The sequence below is a fragment of the Mrakia frigida genome (genome assembly GCF_051309035.1).
Source record: "Mrakia frigida strain ATCC 22029 unplaced genomic scaffold BDY24scaffold_5, whole genome shotgun sequence".
NCBI lineage: Eukaryota > Fungi > Basidiomycota > Tremellomycetes > Cystofilobasidiales > Mrakiaceae > Mrakia > Mrakia frigida.
This window is the reverse complement of record NW_027481276.1, coordinates 963,035-985,303: the sequence shown is the minus strand read 5'-3', so window position 1 is coordinate 985,303 and position 22,269 is coordinate 963,035. Positions and strand designations below refer to the sequence as shown.

General features: G+C 54.2%; 8 protein-coding genes across 8 annotated transcripts; 3 read left to right on the top strand and 5 right to left on the bottom strand.

The window, feature by feature from the left end:
* Window positions 1-461: 461 nt before the first annotated feature.
* Window positions 462-3,933, bottom strand: BDY24DRAFT_412715 (sugar porter family MFS transporter; the record flags this gene model as incomplete). The annotated part of the gene is made up of 17 exons (XM_076643099.1): window positions 462-633; window positions 709-779; window positions 862-1,023; window positions 1,098-1,170; window positions 1,241-1,298; window positions 1,367-1,651; window positions 1,755-1,819; window positions 1,947-2,019; window positions 2,154-2,288; window positions 2,360-2,436; window positions 2,504-2,520; window positions 2,597-2,683; window positions 2,755-2,955; window positions 3,064-3,146; window positions 3,318-3,406; window positions 3,537-3,686; window positions 3,770-3,933. The coding sequence occupies 17 exons, from the start codon at window positions 3,931-3,933 to the stop codon at window positions 462-464; spliced, it is 1,962 nt and encodes a 653-aa protein (XP_076499704.1).
* A 2,982-nt stretch (window positions 3,934-6,915) lies between these two features.
* On the bottom strand, window positions 6,916-8,111 carry BDY24DRAFT_380026 (WW domain-containing protein). The gene is made up of 3 exons (XM_076639124.1): window positions 8,005-8,111; window positions 7,863-7,911; window positions 6,916-7,702 (listed from the first exon to the last, which is right to left on the bottom strand). The coding sequence occupies exons 1-3, from the start codon at window positions 8,066-8,068 to the stop codon at window positions 7,294-7,296; spliced, it is 522 nt and encodes a 173-aa protein (XP_076499703.1). The 5' UTR covers window positions 8,069-8,111; the 3' UTR covers window positions 6,916-7,293.
* Window positions 8,112-8,371: 260 nt separating this feature from the next.
* Window positions 8,372-10,740, top strand: BDY24DRAFT_380024 (uncharacterized protein). Its single transcript, XM_076639123.1, has 7 exons — window positions 8,372-8,887; window positions 8,973-9,381; window positions 9,497-9,637; window positions 9,778-9,784; window positions 9,874-10,396; window positions 10,491-10,538; window positions 10,633-10,740. The coding sequence occupies exons 1-7, from the start codon at window positions 8,377-8,379 to the stop codon at window positions 10,662-10,664; spliced, it is 1,671 nt and encodes a 556-aa protein (XP_076499702.1). The 5' UTR covers window positions 8,372-8,376; the 3' UTR covers window positions 10,665-10,740.
* A 313-nt stretch (window positions 10,741-11,053) lies between these two features.
* On the top strand, window positions 11,054-12,931 carry PNP1 (purine-nucleoside phosphorylase). Its single transcript, XM_076639122.1, has 10 exons — window positions 11,054-11,189; window positions 11,265-11,287; window positions 11,352-11,440; window positions 11,504-11,574; window positions 11,654-11,738; window positions 11,855-11,902; window positions 12,004-12,113; window positions 12,221-12,290; window positions 12,365-12,585; window positions 12,709-12,931. The coding sequence occupies exons 1-10, from the start codon at window positions 11,112-11,114 to the stop codon at window positions 12,844-12,846; spliced, it is 933 nt and encodes a 310-aa protein (XP_076499701.1). The 5' UTR covers window positions 11,054-11,111; the 3' UTR covers window positions 12,847-12,931.
* Window positions 12,932-13,241: 310 nt separating this feature from the next.
* BDY24DRAFT_236514 (uncharacterized protein) lies at window positions 13,242-14,720 on the bottom strand. The gene is made up of 4 exons (XM_076636681.1): window positions 14,631-14,720; window positions 14,465-14,563; window positions 14,318-14,389; window positions 13,242-14,240 (listed from the first exon to the last, which is right to left on the bottom strand). The coding sequence occupies exons 2-4, from the start codon at window positions 14,476-14,478 to the stop codon at window positions 13,646-13,648; spliced, it is 681 nt and encodes a 226-aa protein (XP_076499700.1). The 5' UTR covers window positions 14,479-14,563; window positions 14,631-14,720; the 3' UTR covers window positions 13,242-13,645.
* Window position 14,721: 1 nt separating this feature from the next.
* BDY24DRAFT_236513 (uncharacterized protein) lies at window positions 14,722-16,424 on the bottom strand. Its single transcript, XM_076636680.1, has 6 exons — window positions 15,587-16,424; window positions 15,457-15,482; window positions 15,272-15,360; window positions 15,142-15,197; window positions 14,913-15,074; window positions 14,722-14,838 (listed from the first exon to the last, which is right to left on the bottom strand). Exons 1-6 carry the CDS (start codon window positions 16,303-16,305, stop codon window positions 14,787-14,789), a joined length of 1,104 nt encoding a protein of 367 aa, XP_076499699.1. The 5' UTR covers window positions 16,306-16,424; the 3' UTR covers window positions 14,722-14,786.
* Window positions 16,425-17,371: 947 nt separating this feature from the next.
* BDY24DRAFT_236432 (cytochrome P450) lies at window positions 17,372-20,891 on the top strand. Its single transcript, XM_076636679.1, has 17 exons — window positions 17,372-17,764; window positions 17,845-17,917; window positions 17,994-18,037; window positions 18,124-18,186; window positions 18,265-18,324; window positions 18,437-18,845; window positions 18,936-18,994; window positions 19,072-19,160; window positions 19,231-19,317; window positions 19,380-19,464; window positions 19,537-19,597; window positions 19,671-19,753; window positions 19,821-19,889; window positions 20,157-20,224; window positions 20,301-20,396; window positions 20,478-20,563; window positions 20,641-20,891. The coding sequence occupies exons 1-16, from the start codon at window positions 17,630-17,632 to the stop codon at window positions 20,557-20,559; spliced, it is 1,563 nt and encodes a 520-aa protein (XP_076499698.1). The 5' UTR covers window positions 17,372-17,629; the 3' UTR covers window positions 20,560-20,563; window positions 20,641-20,891.
* A 171-nt stretch (window positions 20,892-21,062) lies between these two features.
* Window positions 21,063-21,902, bottom strand: BDY24DRAFT_236410 (uncharacterized protein). The gene is made up of 4 exons (XM_076636678.1): window positions 21,654-21,902; window positions 21,483-21,572; window positions 21,320-21,400; window positions 21,063-21,240 (listed from the first exon to the last, which is right to left on the bottom strand). The coding sequence occupies exons 1-4, from the start codon at window positions 21,744-21,746 to the stop codon at window positions 21,097-21,099; spliced, it is 408 nt and encodes a 135-aa protein (XP_076499697.1). The 5' UTR covers window positions 21,747-21,902; the 3' UTR covers window positions 21,063-21,096.
* Between the last annotated feature and the right edge of the window lie 367 nt (window positions 21,903-22,269).

Sequence of the window (22,269 nt, the reverse complement as noted above, 5' to 3'; positions counted from 1 at the left end):
GCTGCTAAGGTTCCTCTCTTCTGCTAGGTTCTGGAAAGCTTCGTGGGACGTCGAACCCTCCGGAGCTTCGTGGTGGTTGGTGCTGGGTTCCCTGAGCTCGAAGAGGAGGAAATCGCTTCGCCGAGCTAGAGCGTTCTGCGACGCGTCTCGTTCTTTCCTCGCTCGCTCGCTCGCCTCGCCAGGACGAATCAAGATAGAAAAGCATTCTTCGTCCATCAAGCTAAGCTAGATGGCAAATTGTACCCGAGAGGCAGATCGTGGCAAATGAGAAGAGAAGAGAAAGAGAAGAAGAACCGTTAAAAGAGTAAAAACCAAACTGAGTCGAGGAAGAGAAGAAACGCAACCTCGAGACGCAGAAACCAGATAAGACCCAAGACGTCCGAGTATCGAAAGCCACACCGCATTTTGAAGCGAAAGCATGAACTGACGCTCGAAGCAAGCCCTTGGACCATCTCCGTTATCTACTCCCTCTGCTCAACCTCTCCCGTCGCCTTGTTGTCCTCCCTCGAGAATCCCTTCTCGGCCATTCCTCCAGGGTGACTTCGCTGGGAGTGTCCGACGATTTTGTTGTCCCAGTTGTCCTGCTCGGCGATGAGGGGCTCGAGGGTAGCGTTCTTGTTTCGGAAGATGTATCTGAGGGAGAGGGGGCGGGAGGATCGAGTCAGGGACGAGTTCGATAAGGAGAAGAGAGCAGAAGGGAAAACTCACCGCTTGATCCAGTAGGGAGTAGCCTCCTTGGTCTGGTATCGGATGTGCTCTCGGGTTTTGATGGAGAAGACCTGTGGGAAAACGGAGAAAGGAGGGAGAGGTCAGACGCGCGTCGTTTCGAAGAGAGGCGCGACGAAGAAAGAAAGAACGTACGGAATCGAGCTCCTCGAGAGTAAGTTGCTTGGTCTCGGGGACGAAGAGGTAGATAAGAACGAGAGCGACGACGTTGAGACCGGCGTAGAATCCGAAGGCTCCAGTGGGAGTGAAGACTCGAAGCAGTCGAGGGAAGGTGATGGAGAGAATCGCCGAGAACCCCTAGAGAACGTGAAAGAAATTCTTCGTTAGCTGAATTTCTTCGACGTCTCAAATAATCTATACAGGCGACTCACGAAGCACACAGAGACAGCCCAAGCCATACCTTGCTCTCGCTGAGCGAGAGGGAACACCTCGGCGGAGTACGTGCTGAGCAGGACGGAGAGACAAAGTCAGCGTTCAGTCTTGTAGTGGTGGATTTTGGACAACAACGACTCACAAGGGAACAGGTCCCTCTCCAGGAGAGTAGAAAGCGGCGAAGAGGAAGATGAAGAAGGCTGAAGGGAAGAAGAACGCGTCGCGTCAGGTTCGACGTTGGGAAAGCGACGCGGCGGGAGAGACTCACCAATCAGACCGATCTTGAGAGATCCAGCCTCGACGGGGTCGTTGGAAGCGTTGGGAATCAAGAAGCAGAGACCAGCGGCGAGCAGAGACCAGGCCATCTGAGGGAAGGTGACGAGGAGGAGGGTCCTGCGACCGTACTTGTCGATGGTGAAGAGGGCGGGAAACGCGAAGACGAAGTTGACGGCTCCGAATCCGAGAGAGGCGAAGAGAGCTTGTCTAGGGGTAGATCCTCCGAGGACGAAGATGGTAGAGGAGTAAAAAGCGATGATGTTGATTCCGCACATCTCTGTAAAAGCGGAAGAGGAGAGAGAGACGCGAGGTCAGCGATGAGGTCTGGACGCGTCCGTTCTCCTCCCATACAGCCCTCAAAATGATCTGGAAGGACGTACGTTGAGCGAGCATGACAACTCCGGAAGCAACAGTAGCTCGTCGAACTCGAGGAATGGTGAAAAGCCTGGACAAGGAAGAGGGAAAGGAAAGGGAAAGAGAGGGTAGATCAGAACTCGACGCGCTTCGACAGAGGACGAGAAGAGGAAGACGGGAAAGACAGATGAAGGACGAAGAAGAAAGATATGGCTCACTCCATAGCTCTTCGGAAGTAGTTGTCTCCTCGAATGATCTTTCGCTCCTCCATGAGTTGAACGTGAATGTAGTCTGAAGAAAGGAAGGGAAAGGAGAAGGAAGAAGAACGAGAGGGGTCAGACGACGAGAACGGACGTCGAAGGAAAGCTTCGTCTGGGATGTTCCGAGACGAGTTCGATAAACGAAGATGCGAGATTGAAACTCACAGATATCTCGAGCAGCCTGCAGCTCATGGTGTCGCAGTCGGATCAAAGACTTCCAAGCTTGAGGGTATCGATCCTTCTTCATGAGCCATCGGGGAGACTCAGGACAGAACCACACTCCAAGGGCAAGCGGAACGGCTACGAGAAAGCGGATCACAGTGTCAGATGAGCAGTTTTGCGACGAGACACGAGCGAGGAGGCAGACTGACCAGGGATGAAAGCACTACCGAGTTGGAGACGCCAGGCGATGACTCCAGTATCCTGCACGATAACGTTTGCGGCGAAACTGAACGAGGAAACAGGAAGATTAATCTCCCTGAGAGAGACGGGAGGGAGAAGAAGCCGAGACTCACCCAAGGAAGATTCCGAACTGCAGTACAAAAGAAAGGGTCGAAAGTCAGCTTTGCGAGATGAAGGATGAAGATACATATAGAAACTAAGCGAACCGCAGTCCACAGCTGCCATCCCATGACTAGAGCTCCACGAATTTGAGCAGGAGCGTTCTCAGCGGCGAAGACGGGGACGGTAGATCCCTAAAAGTGAGAAGGCGAAGCGTCAGAAACCGAGGGCAAGGACGCAGACCGAGAGGAAGGAGCGGACTTACCTTAGCTCCCATCCCCACTCCGAGCAAAAGACGAACGACGAAGAGTTGCTGCCAGTTTTGTGTGAGACCAGAGCAGATGGGGGTGATGGTGAGAATTAATGCTGTTAGAAAAATAACTCCTCTTCTTCCGAACCAGTTGTTGAGGGGGTCCGAGATCCAGCATCCGAAGAGAGCAGAAGCAATGTAAGGAGCAGCGTTGACCTTTAAAAGACGGAAAGGGAAGGGGGAGGGTGGAGAGAGAGAAGGTCAGCGAGGGATGGAAGAGAATGCGACGCGTCCAACAAGGCGAGAAGAGATCCCTTCACTTACGAGTCCGACGAGCCACTCGTCTCGCTCGTAGTTGGCCTCTCCTTCGAGGGATCCGATTCCGAACTCCTGAGGGAAAGAGAGGTCTGGGAGAGGAGAAGAAAGAAGGGGAGGAGAGGTCAGAATTCGTCAAAAGCGCGACGAGCCTCAGCGAAGCTGCGCCCCTCCGTAGGATTCGCCGAAGGGCTTCGTCGAGCTGACGTCGAAGGGCTTCCTCGAGCTGAGACGAGCCAGCGTTCATGATAATTTGCACTCACTGGCTCCGTTACTACCAGTTTGATCCCACCCTTGAGTTGCCGCACCCAGCGAGCATAAGAAAATCGTCGCGTACATCGTCTTGGGGTGACTGTGAAGAGCAAGAGAGGTATGATCAGCAAGAGAATGCGAGAAGAGAGCGGGTCGAAAAGAAAGAGAAGAGATATCGGCAAGAGAGGGCGAGAACCGAGAGCGCGTCGAAACCTTCAGAGAAAACTCACCTCCACTTGTGAGCGTGCTCGTAGTCGATCGCAGCCTTGTCCTCGGCAGTGAACTCCTCGACGTCCTCGTAGAAGTGAGGGTTCTGAGCGAGAAGAGCTCCCTTCCTGAGGATGGGGATGTGCTCGGTCAATCCCTTCTCGGCGGCGAAGCTGAACAGGGGGAGAGTGAGACGCAGACGATCAGCTCGAGTTTGGCGCTGAAAGAAGACCATAAAAAAAAAAGCTGAACTCACGCATCTACATCGAGGAACATCTGCTCCTTGGAGATTCCTGCGAGAGGGTTCCTCAGCTTAGCAGAGACCTCCCTGTTCTGCGCGTCGGTGTCGTCGAATCGAGAAGGAGCGATATCCCTATGCTCGATCTCTGTCTTCCTCCCACTTCTGCTTTGGTCGTCCATATCTGGGTTCTCTTGGGGGAAGGATCTGAGCCAAAAAGAGAAAGGAGCGAAGGTCAGCCAAGGTCTTGGGGAGGACGAGAAGGAGGGGCAAGAGGGCTGAGGATGAAGAGATAAGATCTCGACCAAGGAGAAGAAGGAGGAGGAGGAGCTCACGAGAGGTTGGTGGGGATTCTTGATGGAGAAGAGGGGTGGTGGTTGAGGGGCAGGAGGGGACCTCATTCGATGCAGCTTTTGAACTCTTTGAACCCGGGGCGGTGGAAAGAGGACGTCCAGCGTCGACCACCGGTGCGAACTCCAATTCCTCTTCCCTCCACACGCGTCACTGATTCCTCCCGAGAAGCTCATTTAGCTTGAGTTCTGATGGTGAGCGCTTCTGGAGAGGTCTAAGATGCTGATGTTGTCCTTTCGAGTCTATATCAATCGTGAAATGCAGGGAGGAGGGACGACTTGCAGCGTCGTTCCAGCGTTTCTTTTTGTCTCGCGACGCAGAACCCCTCCACCTCACGCTATCCACCGTTCGAGGCGCCTCAAAGTTTTCGCGGGACGCGATGAACTGGCTCCCTCCGCGATAGGGAGAGCCGCGGAGCAGTAGCCCTCCTCAAATATTGTTTTGCTTCAAAAGTCGTCTCGTTTTTGTGTGGGGAAAGAGCGTTTTGCTCCCTCTGAGACACGCGTCGGGGTTGTCTCAGAGGGCAAAAACAAAAAACGAACGCCAGATCCACATCTCTCGTCGAGGACGGATTTCCCTGGAGAAACGGTTTTTTTTTTTGAACGAGCGATCGACGCGCCCGTTTTCGCCTCTTTGGGCGAGAAAAGCTGGAGGCCCCAGGCCAAAAGCGAGAAACCCAAACGAGACGAGCATCCTACGCAGAAAAGGCGAGGAACGACCGTGTCGTTTTTCTTTCTCTGTGTGGGGTCGAAAAGGAGCGTCAAGGAAAACGAATTTAATATTTGAGGAGGGCTAGTCAAGCTCAAGTCGATCTTGTTTTTTCCCTTGAATCGAAGCCAGCTCGTTTCATCCCATTTTTGCCCTTCCCGTGGAAAATCTTGGACGCCAATGGACGTCTGGACCCCCAAGATTCGATGTGAGAGCCGATTGGGCAGGGCGTCGAAGACTCGACTTGTGGGTTACTCCGTCGAGTTCGAGACTCGAGAGGAGCGACGCGTCGCATCAAAGGGAACGCTGGGAAAACGAGACTGTCGGCTCAGAAAGTGGGACCGAACGACAGAGGTACTACTTAGTCAGAGAGCATGTTCGTCGAGGGAAATTTCTTTCGGTGCACTTCTGCGGTGTAGGCAAAGCTAAGGTTTCGATTCCAGGACGACCCTTTTGCAAGAGCTCGCTGGGTGATCCGGGAGAAAAAGACCATGCTCGACCAGCTATGTACCGGTCAAATCATCTAGACTCAATCGACCGAATCTCGCATGAAAACAGTTGCAAGAACGGGGGAAAGGAAGCAGAAAACGCATTCCAAACGTCCCACGAGAACAGCTTCTCCCCTTCGTTTTCTCCTCGAGTCGAAGCAGAGAAAAGAATCCTCTAAAATAGCTGCCTCTGTGAGCAGCTAATAGACGATACGAGGGTCCGATCGAAGCTCGACGAAAACACGGCCAATCCCGGAACTTATCACGCTGCTCGCCTCGGTGCTGCTCGCCTGTTTCCTTTTGCTGTTCTCAAAGAAACCAGCACCCAACCCGAAATCGGATCCTATCCTCTTCTACAAATTTGATCCCTGGTATGCCACCTAACAGGTCAACACGCATTCGTGCCCGCCGGAACTTGGGTGCTCGAGAAAACGAAGGATGAGGGAAGCAGAGCTCTTTGAATCGGTTCCCCCTCCCTTCCCTTCCCTTTCTTCCTTTCTCTCTCTCTCTCTCTCTCCTCTTTTTCTCTCGGCCTCGACTGATCAAGCGCCTGATTATATGAGCTAGCTTTCAAGCTAGTTAGATATGCCTCAGATCTCTTCCCCATCGCCTCGGCCGGCGGAATCGAACTCGAACTCGACGCGAGGACGAGTCGATTTGGCTTTTTGGCTCGCCCCTCTCCTTCCTTCCTCCCGCCTCTAAAAAGGGACCGAAAGGACAATCCAGGCCAATCCTTTTCTCCTATCTCCCACTGCTTGAACTTTTCACCGCTGAAGGGGATCCGAAACGCGTCGCGTCGCGGTCCCAGCCAATCCTCTCTCCTCCCTCTCCCTCTGCCTCCCCAGCTTCCCCTCGTACCCGTCGAGCTTCTTGCGGTTCTTTGCCCTTCGGCTGAGTCTTCGACTTCTACCTCTATCTCAACCCCCGCTCGTTTCGTTTCGTCTCGCCGCTCCCGTTCCCGCTCTCTCGCCTCTCCTCAACTCCTCAACAAAGCAAAGGCATCGTGATCACAAGCAAACAGAAACGTATATATAGAACTAAACAAGTACGGAATCCAAAGCCGAACGCAAACCGAACGGATCAAAACGAGCGAGGATGTCTCTCCTCTCGCCGACGACGCGTCCCTCCCTTCATCAACTCCCGAGTCTTCTCCGGCTCTCTTTCAAAAAATCTTACCAACTATTCTCCTCCGCCATCATCCCCTCCCCCATCGTCTCCTCCTCCTCCGTCTTCGTATCCATCGGCGTAGCTGCCGTCGTTGTTGCCCATGCCGCCCATCATGGATCCGAGCCTGTCGAAGAGGAGAGGAAAAGGGGATCAGTATCGAAGTACAACTTCGACCGATCACATGTGAGAACGACAGGTATCTTTCTGTCTCGAAAGAGAGCAGGAAACGTGCTGGGAGAGGACCGGCTCGAGGAGGAAGGAGTGCGTCGCGGACGGTCGGTCGAGGAGAGTTGAAGTCTCCTCGCCCTTCATCGACTCTGAGACGATATCGAGCCAACGCCAAGAACACAACGAGCTAGACGAAAAGAAGTGTTCTGAACTCACATCATCCCACCCAACAACCCCCCTCCTACACCCATCGCCATCCCCGCTCCCCCACCCATCCCTCCTCCCCTCCTTCCTCCTTGCTGCTGCTGATACTGCTGTTGCTGGTACTGCTGCTGCTGGTTTCCGTACTGCCCTTGCTGAGGGTACATCCCTTGCTGTTGACCGTAGCCCTGCTGCTGCTGGCCGTACTGAGGTTGCTGCTGATACTGCTGCTGGTTCTTGTTTCCTCCTAGTCCGAGTTTGGAGAGGAACCCCTTCTTCTGAGGAGGCTGCTGGTAGATCTGTTGCTGTTGGTGCTGGGGTTGGGCGGAAAAGGATTGTTGGTGCTGGTTGTTGTTGTAGGAGGAGGATTCGTCTCGGTTGGAGTAGGAGGAGGGTTGAGGGGAGGCGGCGGAGGCTTGCTGTTTGGGAGGAAAGGGAGGAGGAAATGTGAAGGTGGGGTCAGCGAGTGCGAGATGGAGAGGGGAAAGAGGAGGCTGGACGAGGAGTGAGTAGGTGGTTGAATGAAGGCGAGGCGACGTGAGAGGGACGAGGAAAGAAAGGAAGGGGGAAACAAGGTTGCGAGCACGCTCGTTCGAAATCGAGTTCACGCCCAGAGATGCGAAAAGGAGAGCTCGAGCTCGTAAATCTGCTCCTTTTCTGCGACCCTCCATCGACCAGGCGTTTGCTCATCGCAACGACAACGTGGAAGTGGAGGGAGAGGAAGGACCAAGGGCTGAAGATGGGACGATCGATAAGGAGAATCGGGTGAAAGCTCACCTCCTGCTCGGACCTGTAACTACTCTTGTAATCTCCACCAGGAGGAGCACCCGTAGGAGCAGCGTACTGCTCTGTCTTGATGTCTAGAGGACTGCGAGAAAACAAGGCGAAGAAAGAGAGTCAGCAAAGTCGAAGGTGGGCTGAGTGCTCCGCCAAGGCCCGTGTCTTCCCCTCCGAGCTCTTGATGTGGCGAGAGGAAGAGGGAAATCCTTCTTTTTTTCTTTCGAGAGAGAAAAGAGGGTTGTACTCACTGGATCCACGAGGAGGTGGGAGGAGTGGTAGAGGTGTTGACGTAGAAGGCTGCGAGCAAGAACGAAGGAGAGGAGAAGACCGGAAGGAAGTGAGCAACCGATTCGATTCGAGTCGAAGAACGACGAGAGACGCAGGACTGACTGGTTTGATGCGTCGAATCGAACTGAGAGACCCAGTTAGGAGGGAGAGGTCGAGAATCGGACATGGCTGTTCTTTCTTCCTGAGAGAGAGAGGTTGTTGGCGTTGGGAGGGAATAAGGAAGACGGCCAACGAAATCGATCCAAGGCCTTTCGTCCCTCCGGCCGGGCGACGGCATCGTCACTCCATACTTTTTTCTATAATATTATTTGGTTGAGGTAGAGTAGTCGAGCTCGAGATCTAGCAGCTCTCGGATCCGAAAATGTTCTCGCTCAAAAAAGAATCGACGGTCGGCGTCATCCAAGGCGGTGATCAGGGAAGAGAGATCGTTGAGCTCACGACCCTTCTTTTTCCCTTCCTTCCTTTGCAACTCCCATGTCCTCCTTCCTCCCTTCAGGATCCTTTCCTTCCTCTTCCAAGCTCCATAGACGTTCTCGCTCTCCGTCTTGGTCCCTCTTCGCTCTCCCTCGTCGGATCAAAAGCACGCTCCTCACCCTCCTTGCGTTCCTTCTCGTCTACCTCCTCTCCTCCTCCCTCCTCTCCTCTTCCTCTCGTCGTCGTCGTCGCTTCTCCACCACCGATCCCAACCCTTTTTCCACTCCAGGAAACCTCACTTACGACAAAACCAATCCTTTCGAGACCTACTACCGTCCTGCGAATGGAGCGAAGAGCCCGAGGTTGATGGAGAAGCTCGTAAAGAGGTCGAGGGGAGGAGAGCCGCTCGTCGCGGAGGCGATCGAACGAGCTAGGCTGAAGAGGAGGGAGGTTGAAAGGGCGGAAGGTAGAGAGGGTGATTCGGAAGAGGAAGAGGAGGAGGAGGATTTTGAATGGTTGAGAGGGAGAACCATCTTGCTCATTGGGGACTCGTTGGATCGCTATCATCTTCGTGCGTTAATCTTTCTATCCCTTCTATATACTTACCCTTTCAAACTCACCAAACTCAAGCTACTATTTTTCTACTTTTCCCTTAGTCCATCTCTGCCAATTCCTCTCCCCTCTCTCTCCCCTGATCCCCCTCCCCTGGCCTCACGCCAAACTCTCCGACTTCATCACCATCCACGACCTCACCTCCCGAGCCTACCCTCCTGCTCTCCGTTCTTTAGAGGAAGAAATCGTCGCTCGAGATCGAGGAGGGAAACCGTTTTCGACCCCGACCTATCGACCTTGGACGTGCGAGATCCCAGAGTTCGACGCGATGCTCGTTTGGAGTTTTATGAACGGCTTGGACGATGGAGTGACTACGCCCGGCGTGCAAGTATATGGCGAGGAGCAAGGAGAGGTGATGGTGGAGGGAGAGAGAGGGTTGGTGGGGAAGGAAGGAAGTTGGGGGGAGAAGGCGAAGGAGAGTGGGTTTGGGGAGAGAGGGTATTGGTCGGTCAAGTGAGTTCGAGCGAGTTCTTGCTTTTTTTCCTTTCGACCAGCGAGATTCGAGCAGAAGCTCACACGTTTTCTCATCATGTCGCTCTACTTCGTTTCGTCTCCTATTGTTTTGCAGCTCCGAGCACTTCAACCCGCCTCTCTCAACGGAGGATCGTCTCACTCAACTCGTCCTTCCTCTCCTCGCTAATCTCGGTCGAGGAGGTGCAAAGAAGATCGATATGGTCGAGATCGGGATCGCTGCTTGGGATCTGATGATGTGAGTGTCTCGGCTCTCTTTCTTTCTCTCGAATCTGTCTGGCTCGTCGTTCGTCGTTCTAGTTTCGACGACGCGTCTCACTCTCTTTCTTTTCTCTTCCTTCCTTCAATCCTTTTAATCTTCCCCCTTTTTTTCTCCAGGTTCAAAGTAAGTTAAACCTATCCTTTAACACTCCTCGAACTTGTCTTCCCAAATACTAACTCCTATCTCTCTTCCTTTCCGTCTTCCTCCCGCAGAACCACGACGCCTCCTCCGCTCAAACCTACCTCTCCACCAACCCTGCCTCTCCACCCTCCCTCACTCACCTCTCCACCACGCTCTCCTCTCTCCCTCTCTCTCCTCCCCGCCTGGCTTGGTACTCCACCCGTCTCAGCTCCGTCCTCACTCGTCTCATCCACCTCTTCCCTCCGACCCGCTCTTCTTCCTCTTCCTCCAACCCTCGCGTCTCGGTCCGAATGATGGTCATCCCTCCGCAGCACTACACCTGGCCCTACCTTCAGGTCGCTTCCCGCGTGCTTCAGATCGAATCCGAAGCGAAGCGGGTCGTTCAAGAGGTGAACGAGGGGTGGGAGAAGGAAACGATGGCGAGGTGGGAGGATGGACAAGGGGAGGATGGGATGGGCAGGAAGAGGCAGGGAGGGATGAGAGGGAAGGGGAAGGGGCCGAAGATGATGATGGCTGGAGGAACTGCGGTGAGATGGAACGAGTGGGCGGAGGTGGTCAGGTCCGAGGAGCTGCCTTGGTTGGATCATGTCCATCGTGAGTGCACCCTTTGCTCGAGCTACAGCTGAGTGCTACTAGAGAGAGAGAGAAGAGAGCTGGCTGACTGGGGTTTTGGTTCGACGTCCAACAGCTGGACCGATACCGGCGAGTTGGGTTTGGGCGGATTCAACGCTTTATGGTTCGTTCGTTCTTTCTTTCTGCTTCCTTCCTCTGCGGAGATGGAATCGAACGACTGACGAGATGGCTTTTGTTTGTTTTGGGGTGTCTTTCAGAGCTCCGGAAACTCGTGACGGGTCGGACGTAAGTGAAGGAGGGAGGGAGGGAGTAGGTCGCGACGCGTCGTTGGATCGTCGCTCGACAGGCTCTTGGGATGGAAGGGGTTTTTTAGAGATGTGTTGAGATCCTGTTTCTCAGATGGACATTAGAGAAGTCTGCTTCGCATCGGTCGAGAAGATGAGACGACTCCCATCTACGAGAAGAAAGAGTTCCCCAAGACGGTCGACGACTCAAGCGTTCGTCGTTGAGGCTTCTTCGACCAGATAGTCTATCGCCTGGAAAGATTTCTTCGAGATCTGATTGATGTCACTCTCAGCGTATGCTTCGAGTAGAAGGCAAGACTCTCAGATCTAGAACTGAGAAATTAAAACAACGACCCTCAAGACCGAATCGGCCAAGCTCTCTCCTCCTCGACCAAACCATCACCTCCCCTCCTCCCTCCTCTTCCTTCCCTTCCTTCCCACCTCTCCCTGAAATGTCTCCCACCCTCTCCTTCCCTCTCAATGAAGCTGTCTCTGCCATCCTCGCCGCTGGAGTCCCATCGAACCTTAGCGTGAGTCCTCTGCAAGAAGCGTGTCAAGTCGCATCTCCTCCGAAGCTCACCTTCCCTTCCTTCCTCTTTCCTCAGAGCCCCAAGATCGGAATCATCTGGTGAGCTCACCCACTCGCGAGCTTTGAAAGGCTCCCAAACTGACCCTCCGTGTTCTTATCGCAGTGGATCCGGCCTGAGTGGACTCTCAGCTTCGTTGAAGGAGAAGTTCGAGGTCCCTTACGAGTCCATCCCTGGGTTCCTTCAATCTACTGGTCTGTCACAGCTCGCACTGGGCTCCCGAAAACTTCGAGCTGATACGTCTCTTTCCTCTCCAGTCCAAGGTCACAAATCTTCCCTGGCTTTTGGATTCCTAGGGGACGTTCCGGTCGTGGCGATGTTGGGACGGGTGAGCTCTTCCCTTCCCTCCTCCTCCCTTTCTCTTCTCTCCCCTCTTTCGTTCAGCTGACTTTCTTTCTCGCTGTAAGTTCCATCCTTACGAGGGACACCCTATCCAAGAGACTGTCTTCCCCGTTCGAGTCCTCAAGCTACTCGGTGTTGAGAAGCTCATCAGTTCGTTCTCGCTTTCATCCCTCCTCCCTCAGCCCACTCCCTCCCTGGCTGGCCTCTTTCTTTTCCGTTCGTTGGCTGATCCTGTGTCTCTGTTTTGCCTTATCTCTCTGTTTCAGTCACCAACGCCGCTGGAGGACTCAACCCTGCCAACCCCGTTGGAACCAGTGCGTTTCCCTCCTTCCTTTCTCAAACCTCTCGAGCTCGAAGGAAACCGAAGCTCACTCACCTCCTCCCCTCCCTTTCGTTCGTTGTTTCGTCCCTCAAGTCATCGTGATCAACGACCACTTCTCCCTCCCAGGTCTCTCGGGATCCAACGCTCTCATGGGACCTTGCCCTCCCGCGCCATTCGATATGCGATTCGTCCCTATGAGCGAGGTGAGCTGCTCTTCCTCTCTCCTCCTCCTCCGATTGAGCTCGTCTGTGCGTCGGAAGTCTTCAATCGCTGACACTCTTCCTTCCTCGTCGTTTGTTTTGTTTTGCAGGCTTACTCCCTGGAAATGCGAAAAGCAGCTTTCAAAGCCGCTCATCAACTCGAGTTCCCTAGAGAAGCTCGTTCGTTCCGCACACCCTTCCCTCCCTTCTCGTCTCTCTCCCTCCCTGACTCTCTTCCTCGCTCGTTCTTACAGTCGCCGAAGGAGTCTACGCTCACGTCTCCGGACCCACCTACGAGTCTCGAACCGAAGGACGCTTCCTCGCTTCTCTCGGGTGCTCAGCCGTCGGCATGTCGACTGTGGGAGAGGTCGTCGCTGCTCGACAAGCTGGGCTCGACGTGTTGGTTCTTTCGCTCATCACGAACGCTGTGATCGTTACGCCTCAGAGGAGTGCGAGGGACGAGGTTGATAAGGAGGTGAGTCATACTGGTTTGGCTGGAGAGGAAGGATGAGGAGACAGGGAAAAAAGAAGGCAAAGACTGACGCGTTTTTTTCTTTTTTCTTTTTCTTTTTGCGTTTCGCTTCGTTTCGACGCAAAGATCCGTGGGGAGACGATCGAAGTGATTGCGAAGGAGGAGGCTTCGCACGAGGAGGTTCTGGAAGTGGGAACGAGGAAGGCTGTGGAGGTTGGGAGGTTGGTGGAGAGGGTTGTTGGGATTCTCGGAGGGAAGTACTAGACGAGGGGGACGCGCCGTTCAGCAGGAGTAGGGTTTGCTTTGGATTGTTTGAGCAGGTAGAATACGCATGGTCTTACTCGTTCGAGGATGGTTTGCGTTGGGGATTGGAACAAAGGAGAGAAGGGGTAACAGTCGAAAGAGGGAAAGAGAGAGGGAACGAGAGGGACGCGTCCGACGAAACGTGACGTGACGGGAAACGAGCGGGGCGAGAGGGAACGGATAAAAAGTTACAGAAGCAAGAAAAACAACGACGAAGGAAACAAAGGAAGGCTAGGATCCATCTTTCCTGACTTCCTAACCCAACAGATGATTAGCCGACGCTCTTTTGACGCGTGTGGCCTTTCGAATCGAGCTCACCCACTTCCTCTCCTTCCTTTCGCTGTCAAACGGGAAGGTGTACGAGTGAACGAGGCGCAGGCATGAGTAAGCAAGGAGCGAGCAGGTATCCAAAACAGTAGACGAAGAGAGAAACGGAGGGAGCAAGCAAGGGGGGAGTGGGGAGGAGACGCGACGAGGAACGATGAGAATGTCCAGATCAAGGTGGAGAGTTAGAGGAGAGACGCGAAAGAAGGCGAGAGATAGAAATCTAGGTGCCTCGGGAGCATGAAATAAAACAGGGGGCGCGCAGGATGGAGGGAGAGAGAAAAAAAAAGGAGAGGAAAGGAGGGACCGGGGTCGCACGATTTTATAGGACGAGAGAAGGAGTAAGGGAGTGATGTGCGGAAGGGAGTTGGATGAAGGAGCGTGGGGATAGTAATAACTTAAGAGAGAGAGAAAGCTACGAAACGAGTGTGATGCTCTACACGACTGAGAGCTCGACGACGGCACCTCCTTCGACTCGACCTTCCTTCTTCTCCTCCATCTCGTACTCGGCCGCCTCGAAGAGCGACTTATCCCTGGGAGAGTTGATAGTGACGAGACTGTGTCGATTGACCTCCGATGGATCCATCCTCGTCCAAGGAGCAGGAGCTGATGAAGCGAGAAGGGAGACCGTTGATTCCCTCGACCTTGAGATGGGTCCGAAGGTTCCTTGCGACGGGTTGGGACTGGGAGGACCGGATGTGAGGGATCCTTTGAGGCTGAGTCGGTTGGGGAGGGATGCGAAGGTGGGAATGGTTTGAAGGAAAGCGAGAGTGGGTCGAGGAGAAGCTGCGATGTGGGGTGCGAGTCGAGCGTTGAAGGAGGGGTTTCGCTCGACGACGGAGGCGGTTTCGGCAGCGATTCCGATGGGAGGATCGAGAGCGAGCGACGAATTGAGGTGAACGGGGACGAAGAGAGAGGTCCTGGAAGAGGCGAGGTCGGAAGGGGAGTTGGAGGGAAGAGGAAGGAAGACGATCGGGGAGGTGGGAGAGGCTGGGAGAGAGGGTGCGAAGTTTCGGTCGACGAAGGGAGTGCTGTTCCCAGTAAAGGAAAATCAAGATTAGAAAGAAGTCACTTGGAGAAGCACGAAGTCGAAAAAGAAAGAACGAACCAAGGGAAGAAGCGCGAGTGCTCGACGCTGTGGGTGCCAGGAGACGCGGTGAGTTTGGGTGTACCCAGAGGCCTACGAACGAACGAAGAGGACGATTAGCTGCGACTTTATCAGAGGTAGCCAGCCAGAGAGAAAGAGGTTACTCACGAGTCGTTTTCCATGAAGGGTGCTCGAGGAGGAACGAAGACTGTCTCGCTCAACTCGATCTGCTCTCGACGCGGATTCGACTCTCGAACGGCGTTGCCGCTGGAAAAAAGAAGAACGCGTCAGCACCTGCTGCTGTATAGAACAGATATCCTAGAGTGCTACTCACTCAATGGCCGAAGGCTTTAGCGTTCGAAGAGAAACTCCGGGTTCCGACCTGGTTCGAGGTGGATCCCTCCTCCTGAACGAATCCGAGCTATGCGCGACATAAACAGATCAAGTTCAGCTGGGACGAGACGAGTACAGCTCCGGTGAGGATGTGTACTCACAGAAGAAGCTTCCAGGTGGGTACGGTGGAACCAGCACTTCGACGGGAGCTGCCGTCGAAGAAAAAGAGGAGAAGTCAGCTCGAGTGTCTGACCTCGACCAGAAGACCGACCGCAGAACTCACTCGTTCTCATCAAACAAAGCATCACGAACGATGTCGACGATTTCTCTACATCCGTCGTTGACCTCGGCGAAGAGAGCGGCATGCTCGCCGGATCCAGGAAGGAGCGTTTTGGACTTCTGTACCGCATCTCCGACTCGAATGAGGTGCTTGACCGAAGAAGGACTGTAGAGAGACAGAGAGAAGTCAGCTTCTTCGAACGGGTACTCTTTCAAGTAGAAGGTCGACTCACAAGTCGACGAGAGCAGCTTGGCAGAGAGTGAACATGCTCTCCCAGTCGCCTTGAAGCTGTCCTCGCAAAAGAACAACAACGACGAAGGTCAGCTCAACGTTCAGCCTGCCTCGACGCTCGTTGGACTTACTTGAGCAGTAGTGACGTTTGGATCTCCTTGAGAGAACGCCGTGAGGGTTCGCTTCAGTTGGTGTCGAGCGAGAAGGATCTGGTCGTACGCTGAGGGAAGAGGGGAGGGAGGAGGAGGAGAGGTCAGCTTCGTCGTCGAGCTTCGAGTTGAGATCTCTCGAGCTAGCTAGCTTCTCTGAGACGTACTCGAAATCTCAGCGGGGTTGGAAGGCCTAGGAAGGGAGTTTAAAACAATGGAAAGAAGCAAGTGAGCTGGGGTCGTCTCTGGTCGAAGCTCAACAAGTCGAGGAGGAAACGATTGTTCAAGCGGACTCACACGTTCTGTTGCTCCATCTCCCCGAACGACTTCTCCAACTCAGTCAAGCTCGAGCTTCTCGGAGGGATGAGAGGACGAGTAGGCTTCCCATCGATTCGAGAGGTCGAAGCTTCGTTGGGAAGTATTCGGTCCTCCTCGTCTGCTCTCCTCCCGTCCTCAGCTCTCCCCCTCGAGCTCGAGCTCGTCAAGTCCTTCAGCGACCATCTCCTCGGCTTCCCAACCATCCTAACCGAACCGCCCAATCCAAGCTGCTCCCCCATATACAACCTAGGACTAGGGATCTGCCCTCCGAGCATCCAGTTGGCTTCCGAGCCCGTGTCCTGAGGAGAGGAGGCACGACCGCCCTCTCCCGAGGGAAGCAGCGAGACGAGCTTGGTAGAACCAGGAGAGATCCCGAACTCCTGAGCGATGAGCTGTTCCGAGTTGGGTGAGAGACGCTTCTCCGAGACGGATCGTCGCCGATTGAGAGAGAGGGAAGGGAGGAGGAGACGGCCGGCCTGGGAGTTTGGACGAACGCGGAGGGAGGGAGCTCGTGTTCGAAGGGATCCTGCGAGACCGAGGGAGGAAGAAGACGAAGGGAGAGAGCAAAGGGTAGGTGGATCCGTCGAGAGGAGGAAGGGACGTTGGGAGAAGGATTGGGCTGGTGTAGGAGGAGGCGAAGGCTGAGGGGAGGGAGGAGGCGAGTTGATCGAACACAGGCGGGAAGGAGCGTTTCCCATCTTTGAAAGCTCGGTCGAGGGGGTTGAGTAGAGAGTGGAGAGGAAGGCGAAGAAGGCGATTAATAGGAAAGCGGAGGTGTAAGAGGGTGGGGGTGAAGAGAGAAGAAGGAAGGGCTGGGGGATTGACTTTAGTCAAAGAGAGGAGGTGGTGCCTGAATCGTCGATCGAAATCGTTCCTGGATGAGATTGTTGCGAAATGAACAAGAGAGAGAATCAGTCAACTGGGCTTCGAGCTGGACGAGATGGCATGCAGGAGGAAAAAGGGAGAAAGGAGGAGGAGGGAGATGGTCTCTTCGACGAAGGAAGGAAGCGAGAGGGAGGGGAGGAAGGGAGGAGTGAACTGACCTCGACCTCAACGCCGAGTCCTGTTCTTCTTCCTCTGCTGATAAGATCTTCTCAGTCCGAGGCTACGACGGCCATCGGGTGAGATCGAAGTTAAGATCCAGTAGAAAGGCCTTGGGAGCGGGACTTCCTCGAGGAGAGAAGGGAATCGATGTTGAGCTCGCACTCTTTGGAGGGAGGAGGGAGGGAGAGGTCGCCTTGAAGAATCGAACCCCTAGGGTATGCCCGGGATTGTATTGTCGAATCAAGTGTCCATGGTCGAATGAGTTCGTCCTGTAAAATATCCAGAGATCCTGAGGTTGTTGGCGTTGGGAGGAAAGAGAGAGGTCGAGGAGGCAAATCAAGATCCCGAATGCGAGCTCGTTCTTCTTTGACCTTCAACTCCTTCCCTCTCTTCTTCTCTCCTCTCTTCCTTTCAAGCTCAAAACTGCAACCCTTACCTCAGCAGAAGATAAACCTCTCTTGATCGACCCACAAAACCATTCAGAGCCTCTGGTTCGACGCGACTCAGCAGGCCTCGCTCCCTTGCCTCCCCCTCCCCTCCTTCCCCGCTTCATCAGAACGTTTCAAGTCGCTTCCTTCCCTCGTCTTCTTCCACTTCCCCCATCTTCCACCGATCTTCCATCGAGCTCTCGCGACTTCTGTCCTCCTTATAAACCTCTATGAACTGAGCCAGCTGCCTCAGCGAAGAAGGAGATCGTGCGACTCTTCCTCGACCAAACGACAGCTCTCCGTTCTCTCCTCCCTCTCTAGATCGACGCGTCCCTCCCTCCGTCCTCAGCTCAGCTCTAACGACAAGCTCTTTCTCTCCTGCGGTATCTGTCGGTTCGAAAGTAGCGTGGTCGGTGTTGGTCAAGCAGCAAATCAAACGATCTCTCGTTCGACCTTCTTTTCTCGTCGTCCCACTTTGATTCCCTCCTTCGTTAAAACCAAAATCAAGGACGTCCTACTGGGTCTCCTCAACGACCACCACCCGCTCATCATGTCCAAGTCTATTCTCGCAGACCTTCCTCTCTTCATTCCTCGAGACCAGCTGCCTTCCCTCCCCATCTGCGCTGCCCTCGCCTTCGTTGGAGCTCCTCTTCTTTTCGTCGTCCTCAACATCATCTACCAGCTCGTAAGTCAGCTCTCAACTGAGCTCAACCCTTCGGAAAAGACGTGTGCTCACTTCTTGATTCGTCTTACCTCTCTTTCCAGGCCTGGCCAAAGGACCCCACTCTTCCTCCTGTCGTCTTCCACTACATCCCATGGGTCGGATCTGCTGTCACCTGTGAGCTCCAAGAACCCTCTTCTTTCTGAGAGAGGCCTACCGAAGCTGACTTGAAATCTAAACTCGCTCCTCGTAGACGGAATGTCTCCTTACGAGTTCATGTTTGCCAACCGAGAAAAGGTGAGCTCGTTCTCCCTTCGTTCTCCTCCCTCCTGCCTCTGGACTTCGAAAAGCGCGTTGCTGACTTCACTTCTTCTCGATCGCAGTACGGAGATATCTTCACCTTCATTCTCTTGGGACGAAAGATGACTGTCGCGTTGGGAGCTAAGGCGAGTCTTCAGTCTCCCTCTCACCGACTTCGAGCTCGAGCTCACTTTTATTTCTCGTTCGTCTCTCCTTTCCTCCAGGGAAACGACATGATCCTCGGAGGAAAGATCAGCCAGGTCTCTGCCGAAGCCGCTTACACTGTGAGTGTTTCGTCCATCCTTCAGCTCGAAGACGCGTCGGGAAGAATCCGAGCTCGAGCTTTCGCATTCTGACCGTTCTCTCCCGTCCTCTTTTCTTTCTCACGCCTCTCAGCATCTCACCACCCCCGTCTTCGGAAAAGGAGTCGTCTACGATGTCCCCAACCACGTCCTCGTCGAGGAGAAACGAGCTATCAAGAGCGGACTCTCCCTCGAGAATCTGAGAGAATACGTCCCGATGATCTTCGACGAGGTCGACGGTATGCTCAAGACCGACGCGTCCTTCGACACCTACCGATCCAAGAACTCCACTACCACCTGGGGGTCCTTCCCTGCTCTCAAGACCATGGCCGAACTCGTTATTCTGACCGCTGCCCGAACGCTTCAAGGGAAGGAGGTTCGAGCTCGAGTCGACAAGACCTTCGCCGCTCGATTCATGGCTCTCGATGGAGGATTCACTCCTCTCAACTTCATGTTCCCCAACCTCCCTCTTCCCAGCTACCACCGACGAGATGTTGCCCACAGTGAGTCTGATGCTGCTCGTCTTCCGTTCCTTCCGTTTGTTCTCTCGCTCGAATCTGACCTCCTTCGTTGTTCGGTACGCGTCTTTCCAGGGGAGATGAGCGACTTCTACTACAACATCGTCAAGCAGCGACGAGCGGAGACCGACGGCGTTAGTTTCTTCCCTTTTTTTGTTTCCGTCCAAGGAAATCTTGAGCTGACACGACTTTGCCTCTCTCGTTCTCGCAGGAGGAGCACACCGACATGATCGAGTCCCTCACTGCTTTCACCAACAAGAACGGAACCAAGCTCTCTGATCGAGACATCGCCCACATCATGTAAGTATATATCTTCTCAAACTCCTTTCCCTCAAGATCCGAAGCTGACCTTCACGCCGTTCGCTCCCAGGATTGCTCTCTTGATGGGAGGGCAGCACACGTCCGCCGCTACTACGACCTGGGCCCTTCTCGAGATCGCTTCTCATCCTGATATCCAGTTCGTCTATTCCATACTCTTGTTTCACGCTAAAACTGACTAGTATCTCTTTCTCCCTCCAGGCAGGCTCTCTACGACGAACAGGTCAAGCATCTCGGTCAAGACGACGGAACTTTCCGACCTCTCGAGTACGACGAGATGAAGGAGGTTCGTTCTCTTTCTCACTTCGACGCGTTCCGCAGATCCTTCCTTACCTTCTTCTCGCCTGCTTTCTCACAGCTCCCTATCCTGGATTCTGTCATTCGAGAGACCCTCCGAGTCCATCTTCCTATTCACTCTCGTGAGCCTCGACTTCTTTCTCCCGCCTCGCAGCTCGACCAAGCTGACCGAATCTCCTCTCTTTCTTCTCCAAGTCATGCGAAAGGTCGTCGGAGACCTTCCCGTTCCTACCTCACTCGCTGCTCCCTCCGAGAACTCTGCTTACCTCATTCCCAAGGTGAGTCTCTCCTTCGCCTTTCGTCTTCACTCTCCTTCCGACTGACCCCCTCTTCTATTCTTCTCAGGGCTACTACCTCATGGCCGTCCCCGGAGTCTCGATGATGGACAAGAAGCTCTGGAACTCTGCTGGATCGGTTCGTCCTTCCGCTCTTCTCTCCTCTCCCTCGACGCTCCGACGCGTCGAGCTGACTTTCGATTATTTCCGCTTCGCAGTGGCACCCTACTCGATGGACCGACCCTGCTGGATTCGCTGCTAAGGCCGGAGACCAGTACGACAACGGAACTCAGGGAGAGCAGTTGATCGATTACGGATTTGGAAGCGGGTCTACATCTTCTCCTCTTGAGTCCTCCTCCCTCCTCTAGTCTTGCTCACACTTTCTTCTCCCTTTCGTCTTTCTCAGTCATCTCCAAGGGAACCATGTCTCCTTATCAACCCTTCGGAGCCGGACGACATCGTTGCATCGGAGAGGTGAGTCTCGGCTCGTCGCGTCTTCTTCGATCAACTCGACTGACCTTCCTTCGTTGTTCTCCCTTGTTCCGCTCAGTCCTTCGCTTACCTTCAGATCTCCGGAGTCATCGCCGCCGTCATCCAACAGATGGAACTCAAGCTGGCTGCTCCTATGCCCCAGCCTAACTACGAGGTTCGTTTCTCGTCTGTGCTTCCTCGTGCCTCTTCTTTGAGTCGTCGCCGCTGACTCTCCCTCGTCTTCGCTGTCTTCCAGACCATGGTCGTGCTTCCCAAGTCTCCTGATAACATTATGTACAGGAAGAGGGCTCCTCCTCCTGCTGGAAACTAGGCGGTGAGATGGTGAGTTCGGCTCTCGTTTCGTTTCGTCTCCTCGTCGAACTCGGAGCTGACCCCGCTTCCCTTTTCCGTTCGAGCAGATACTTGAGCGCAGCTGCATCGTCGTCTCTTATGTATCTTTCAATTCTTGGGATCGTGATATATCTAGATGGTCAAATGTTTATTACCAACCTCGAGCGGACAACGAAGGACGGAAAGCAGAAGCAGGGGTCGGAGACCGACGCGTCGACTCGACGTACGCTTGTCTCCCTCACGCCGTCCCTTCTCGACATTGTGCGCTACCACGCTCCTCGCAGATACTCCACCTTATTCAGTCAATTATATATCATCGAACGAACGAAAGAAAGTATGCAAAATCGAACTAGCAGAACCAACATCTCACTCTCTCGTCCTCAACCGCTCTTCGAAGCAAAACAAGCAAAGCAAAACGAACGACGAGCCGACTACTTGCTCCTCTCCTCAACCCTGAAGGTAGCAATCGACAGCGTGTCCCTCCGATCCATCACCCAGATCCTGCACGAGAAAGAAGGGATTCGTCAGCGAGAGCTTCTCGAGACGAAGAAAGAGGACAAGAAACTCGAACTCACGGCTCCACACCCATAGCAAACGTATCCTTCCTCATACAGCTCGGTCTTCTTCTTGATCCTCTTGGCCTCGGAGGGAGAATCCGAATCGGCGTCCTGTGCGTGTGCGAATGAGAAGCAAAGTCAGAACGCGTCGCGTCGCGCAGAGAGTTTTCGAAGGAAGCGAACGACTCACGTCTGAGCTGATCACGGTGACCGCGCTGGTGTGAGACGAGTTCGCGTTGGAGGCCGAGGTTAACGTGGGTTGAGCAGCAGTCTGCGAAATATCGGTAACGAGAGTCAGTCTTCGTCGAGCAACTCCATCGACTCAACTCACTTCGACACCACTCGCGACTCACCTCCTTCTTCTTCCCCAACAAACCCCAGGCGTTTCCAGTCGGTTTCGGAGTAGGCTGGACGGCAGGTTTCGGTTTCGGAGTCGGCTGAACCTGAAGAGAGAAAGAGAATGAGATGGTCAGCGAAAGGCGAAGGTAGCTCGACTTCGAGGAAAAGACGAGTCGAGCGCTCACCGGAACCATCATCTCGTCTCCGTCCGAATCGAGCAGGCTGATGACTTCGACTCCATCCGGGATGCGAGAGGGAGGTTTTTCGTCGACGTCCATACTCTCCTCGACGTCCGACTCCGTCTCCTCGATCACCTTCAGTCTCTTCGGGATCGGAGGGTTCTGCAAAACGACGAAGGTCAGCGACGCGTCGACAGGCTTTTGTCCCTCAGTCGACGCGTTAGAGGAGCGAGATTCACGGCTTTAGAAGCTGAGTTCGCAGCCGACGCAGATCGAGACGAGGAGGGAGGTGCGGTGACCTAGAGAGCAGAGCGAGCGACGAAGGCGACGGGGAATCAGCGTCACGAACGACCAAGAAAAAAGAAACGAAGAGAGGGGAAGGGGAGCTTACCGAATCCTCTTCTTCCGAGTCTGAGTGCGACTGCGAAGATTCACGAGCGACCTTGGAGCTCTGGAGAAAGAGAAGGGAGGAGGGAGAAGAGAGGGAGAAGGATCAGCGGTGAGGAGAGTACGCCGGAAAGACGCGTCGAACGAGAGGCGAGATACGACTCACCGAGCTTCTGGTGGACGACGAAGAGGCATTCGACGATCTCGGGTTCCAGGTGCTCTGTAGGAGGCGCAG